We start from the raw sequence: 5853 nt of genomic DNA, 5'->3' as shown, positions 1-5853 counted from the left end.
ATGTCCTGGAAGACATCAAAGTTGGCTCTCCTAAAGTCCAGGGTAGCAATCCTACTTTTTGCTTTGCTTTTTCCACTCATGATCTTGAACTCCACCATCTCGTGGTCACTACAATCCAAGCTGCCCCCAACTTTTACTTCCTTGACAAGCCTTTACTTATTAGTGAGAATAAGGCCCAGCAACACCCCTCGCCTTGTCGGTTCCTCCACCACCTGCATCAGAAAGTTGTCTTCAACACACTGCAGGAACTGTCTGGACCGTGTGTACCTGACCATGTTGCTTATCCAGCAAATATCTGGATAACTGAACTCCCCCATGAGCACCAGCACCTGGGATCATGATGTTACTTCCAGTTGCTTATGGAAGGCCTCATCAACCTCCTCCTCCTGATCAGGGGGCCTGTAGTACACACCCACAACGGTGTCAGCCATACCAGCCTGCCCCTTGATTCTCACCCCACAAGCTCTCCACTGCTACACCACTCTCCCCCAAGTGGAGTTCAATACATTCTAGCTGCTCTCTCACATAAAGAGCAACTCCACCACCCCACCTCGCCAGCCAATCTTTTCTAAAAAGCACATAGCCCTCCCATAACGTCTCCATGATTGCAATGAGATCGTGGCCGTGCGACTGCACACAGATCTCCATCTCTTCCTGTTTATTTCCCATACTGCGTGCATTAGTGTATAGACACTTTAGGGAAGCAGTATCCCCCTGCCCCTCTCCACTCCTTTGAACTCCAACCTCATTACCCACCAAGCTCTGATTTGAGCCTGGAACTACCCACTCAACCCCAGTGGCCCTCATTTTGCCCTCTTCTTCCTTCTTTGCTAGTTTAAACACTTCTCAATGAGTCCTGCCAGTTCCTATGCTAGGATCCTTTTACCCCTTGCAGACAGGTGAGTTCCATCTGCAGCTGTCATACCAGGTGCTGAGTAAATTGTGCCATGGTCAAAAAAAAATAAAATTCTTGTCTCTGCACCAACCTCTGAGCCATTTATTTATGAGGAGGGTTTTTTTAATCCTCTCAGTATCCTTCCCGGCCTCTGAAGGGATAGAAGAGAAAACCACCTGTACACCCGCTCCATCAAGTACCCTCCCCAGGCCCTTGAAGTCATTTTTGATAGCCCTCAGGCATTTCTCTGCAGCCTCATCACTGACAACCTGAACTACCAAAAAGGGATAGTAATCAGATGGGTGAATAAGACCAGGAAGCTTTCTAGAGATATCCCTGATCTGTGCCCTAGAGAGACAGCACACTTCCCTATGGGTATGGTCAGGCTGACATATGGGGCCCTTGGTTCCTTTTAGAAGGGAGTCACCTATGACTATCAGTCTTCAAGCTGGAACTAACTGCCTCTCCTTAGAAAAGCTTGAAGTCTGCCCCTTCACCTCATTCTCTGGCACCTCACCCTCTAGTTTCAGGGCTTCAAACCTATTATGTAGAGGCACCTGAGGATCCAAGATAGGTCGGGATGGGTGTCGCCTGCATCGCTGAGGTGGATCTGCTGCCATTCCTCCTCTCTTCTCAAGTTGGCTCTCTTGGTTTGACCATGGCAAGGGAGAGGGTCCATTACAATTTGTGGGTTGCAATCTCTGCTCCTTTCTTGCAAAGATTCACACCACCAGTCTATATCCCTCTCACACTCTCTAATGGTTCTTAATCTCTCTACCTCCTCCCTAAGCTCCACCACCAGGCTGACAAGAGACTCTTTACGATTAAAATAAAGACAAGCATCACATCCACATTCACTGACTCATAAGCCAGGTTTCAATCTCAAAAACATATAATAGGAGAAAATATGTACTCAACAACTCTGTGGATTATGCCAAATTACAGGGATCAGTTGAAAAGTTAAAGGTTAGGGCTACTACTCATGAGGTTCTTTGTAAGACAGGGAAACAAGTTTACAGGAAACTGCCGATGTTCCACCAGGGTAAGAGCCACATCTCGTACCCAGAGAGGAATAACATACTGCATTTTGATCAGATGTAAAGTGGATCACTAGAAAATTGTCTGAAGGTACTAGTGGACAACACATTCACAATAAACAAGCAATGTTTCCTTACAGTAAAGAACACCAACAGCATCCTGGGCTTTATTTGCAAGAATATAGCCAACAGGACAAGAAAAAGACTCTTTCCCTCAGTTTAGCTTTGAGTCTTTATCTTGTGTTCAGTACTGGTTTTCCCAGTACACTAAATACATGAATACATTGGAGTGATTAAACAGAAGCTGTCTGAATGGTCTAGGGCTATGTGAGAAGAAACTAAGATTAAAAGGTTGGAAAAATGGCTGGAGAAAAGAAAGATAATGGGAGGTCTCATTGCTATTACAGCTAAGTAATAGGAGACAGTAAAGAAGACAAAACAGAACTCCTCTCAAAGATTCAGAGTGTTAAGACACAGGCTGGAACATTCAAAAAATATGTCAGCAGAAAAGAAAAACCTTCTTTGCTATGCAGACAATCAAATCTGGAAAAGGACTCCCCAGAGAAGCTGTGGAAATTCCATAATCAGAGATATTAAATCTCCAGTTTGGACAAGTCTCTGATTACCCTGACCTAATTGGATTGGGTTTGAGGAAGAGGTGCCCCTTCCAACTTGAACTATTCTGCAGTTCTGTGATTTCATCTGCTGCTTTTCAAATTATATCCAACTTACATCTACCCTCAGAAAAACATAACACATATTGAAACATGTCTCTGTGAATCTGGATAGCAATTGCAAAAACTGTGCATAATAATGCTGTATTACAATTAAATAAATGAGTTATTCAGCTCTAACCCTGAAAATAAAGTTTCCATGTGTTTTGTAGCAGATATTCTGTGGTTTCAATTTGGAATTCAGAATGTATTCCTTAGTTGTTTTATAGAATAGAATGAGTACACATTTGTTGCCTTTGCTTCGGCAACCTCTGATTAATGTCCCGTCGTGAAGTGCTCAGACAGCCCCGGCCAAATCACACGCTTTTATGACACCAATGTGGTGAGCGGCAAATGGCACTTATTGCAAGCAACACACTCTTCTTATAGTTGTCCCTTATATCACAGTGCTACCAATCACCCCTGCTACGGTTATCTGTGTCCAATAGACATGTGGCATGTCTTGTCTTGCCATGTCTCATCATGGTTTTCTTATGAGTCAAGGAGCCCCCGCAGAGGCTGATGACTGTTACAGCCCCCCTTTCAGTATTCGCTAACCACACAAGGGGCCCACACAGATTACGCCTGGTTACACCTGGTGACCTTGACAGCCCCCGCTTTACGTATTTTGTTGACTACATCTCTAACTTGCGTATTTTGTTAACTACATCTCCCCCTCCCTAAGCTCAAGCAAATCTACTACAACTCGAGAGGACCCTAACCGCGTACACCCCGAAATCCCCACATTGCGCCTATACATGCCATTGTCCTCTCGGTTAAGCCTTTTGCCCCGTTACATCGCGATTCGCCAAATAATCCTACCCTAGTAACCCTATAACCTATTAATCCTAATAATCCTAATATCTTAAACGTGAGTTCTATGTAAAGCTATATATTGCATTCTCTCGATGCTGATTCGTTCATCTTGGCATTTGCCATATGAGTCATTTGTCTCAGCATACACTATACTTATATATGTAATACACCTATATATCTATATATATAATATGAAAGCATATTAATATTAGATCTAATACAACTATAACTGAATACAAAATAGAGTTAAACAGAGTTAAACATGCCTGTAACAACGCGTATGCGAATCCAGTTACAATCTTTTGAGAAGCCTATGGTATCCCAGGCATTGATTGTTTAAACGTTATTGCAGAGTTCTACCCTAGCAGTCCAGCAGCCTACTGGCCTTAAAATGAATCTTACAAGAGGCGATGTAGTGCATCCTTAGATAATACTGAATCAAGTCGGGACACTCGTCTCAGCAAGCGCCACGTCTTTACATATAATATAACTGTAAGAACTAAGCATAATAATACTAATCCTAACACAACTACTACCGGGTGCAGTATAGAGTTAAATATCCCCGTTGCTGTGGGGGACCATCCAAAAAGAACTTCCCACCAGTGGTATTCACCGTCCTTCTTTACTCTCTCTAGGACACGATGTATTTCTTCCATATCATGGTGAACAGTGATCAAAGTTTTCTGTCCATTATCTCTGATGCGATTTAGCAGTTTGTACAGGTCCTCATGTTGTAGAAGCTTCCTTACCAAAGCGAGATTCATTCCGATCAGTGCGGGCTCTAAGTATTGGATCAACGTGTAGTTAGACTGTAGTAGCTGGTGCGATGTAACAGGAGCTGTATAGTTAAAATCACATCCTAAAACACTAATAAAGTTACAAACACAGAGATTTGAATGATTGCTGGTATCTACAACCATATCCCCTATTCGAATGGAATCACAATGGGTTCTCATGCAAGCACATCCCTTTCCAATATATTCGAGCATTGTTTTGGACTTTATACCAGGTTGGACCTCAAAGTGGCAGATATTTTGTACGGTGTCAAGACAGATATCTTGAGTCTCAAGGGTATTACTTTCACAAATAAATCCTTGCTGTTCCCGTACAGCACACGAGCTAACATCCGCAGTCTGCCATTTCCCTTCCTTTCGAAGTGCCCATACCCGATGCTCTGTCGGATACAATATGATCCCATCATGATTCAAGCCTAGTGCTATGATCGGATGTGCCGTATATACAGAAGCATTACTTATTGTCAAGACAAAAGCTACGACATAATTAGTAACAGGGTCGTAAGTGAAGTTAACTAAATGCCACCAAGACTGAAACTTTCTTTCAAACTTATTTGCATTATCCCAAACCATTTTTCTAATTTCAGTGGGCATAGTGCCATCCTCACCTTCTCTCACGATTGTCGCTGCCATGGATTGCATCCATATTTGGCTGTTATATTAAGTGCACTTAAACAGTCTGATATAGTATATTCTGCTTCAAATTTTTAGTCTTCACATTTTGTTATATCCTACTTGACAAAAATGCTGGCTGCCTGCTAATTCACTTAAATGGGTAAGGTGCTTAAATCACGTACAGAAAGCTTACTTTTAACCATGTTGATAGTGTTGTACTGTGAGTTTTGAGTTCTGGGTAAGAAACAATGCAAATTAGGATTTTCATATAAGTAAAAAACCAAACAAATAAAAAATACCACAGATTTTCTCCTCATTGAATTAGACAAATAATTTTTTTAAAAAATTAAAAATTTAAAAAGAACATAAATGAATATCTAATTCAGATTTTTTCTTTCACAAGCATATTTAAATGCTAATACTATTAATTTAACTTTTCTGACAACTTTTTTTTTCTTGTTACATATAAAAAACTGAATGTTCCAAAAGGCATTTTGCAATTTCCCCATTTTTCATATATAATCCTTATTGCATTATGTAAGATGCAGATATAAATATATTATATATATTGAATGAGAAATTAAAAAAAAAAAACAAACCAGCAACTGTTGGTGGCTTGAAGACCAAAGAATAAAAAAGATTAAATTAGGTGTTTTGGTAAAAACATCTGAAAGAAAAAATAGAGTAGGAAGCACTTATGGAAAGGTACTCCTAAGGATGAAATAAGTTTAGCAGCTATTTCTAGAAAAATGTTTCACTCTACCATTGTTAAAAGGGCTGCTCTGAAAGTAACGCCTCCTATTTTATTATGATGGCCCATGACATTGGAGGCAGATGGTGATATGGAAATAGAGGTTGCACTTTCTCACCAGTATTCTATTACATGTTGTTGCTGTGTGACAGATGGCCACAGAGAGGCAGTCTGGCAGAATGGCACCTGACATGGAACTGTGTATGGAGCAAAGGTGTCATTTAATTCCTCT

General features: G+C 41.1%; 1 protein-coding gene across 1 annotated transcript; it reads right to left on the bottom strand.

Annotated features, from left to right (window-relative positions):
- Positions 1 to 3224: 3224 nt before the first annotated feature.
- On the bottom strand, positions 3225 to 4900 carry LOC122177989. The gene is given in 2 exon segments (XM_042867858.1): positions 3225 to 3941; positions 3944 to 4900. Coding segments are annotated over 2 exon segments (996 nt in total). The 5' UTR covers positions 4898 to 4900; the 3' UTR covers positions 3225 to 3899.
- Positions 4901 to 5853: the final 953 nt, after the last annotated feature.

Source organism: Lagopus leucura, unplaced genomic scaffold (genome assembly GCF_019238085.1).
Source record: "Lagopus leucura isolate 7727_CA_CO unplaced genomic scaffold, USGS_WTPT01 Super-Scaffold_100001, whole genome shotgun sequence".
NCBI lineage: Eukaryota > Metazoa > Chordata > Aves > Galliformes > Phasianidae > Lagopus > Lagopus leucura.
This window is presented reverse-complemented; position numbering and strand designations above follow the sequence as displayed.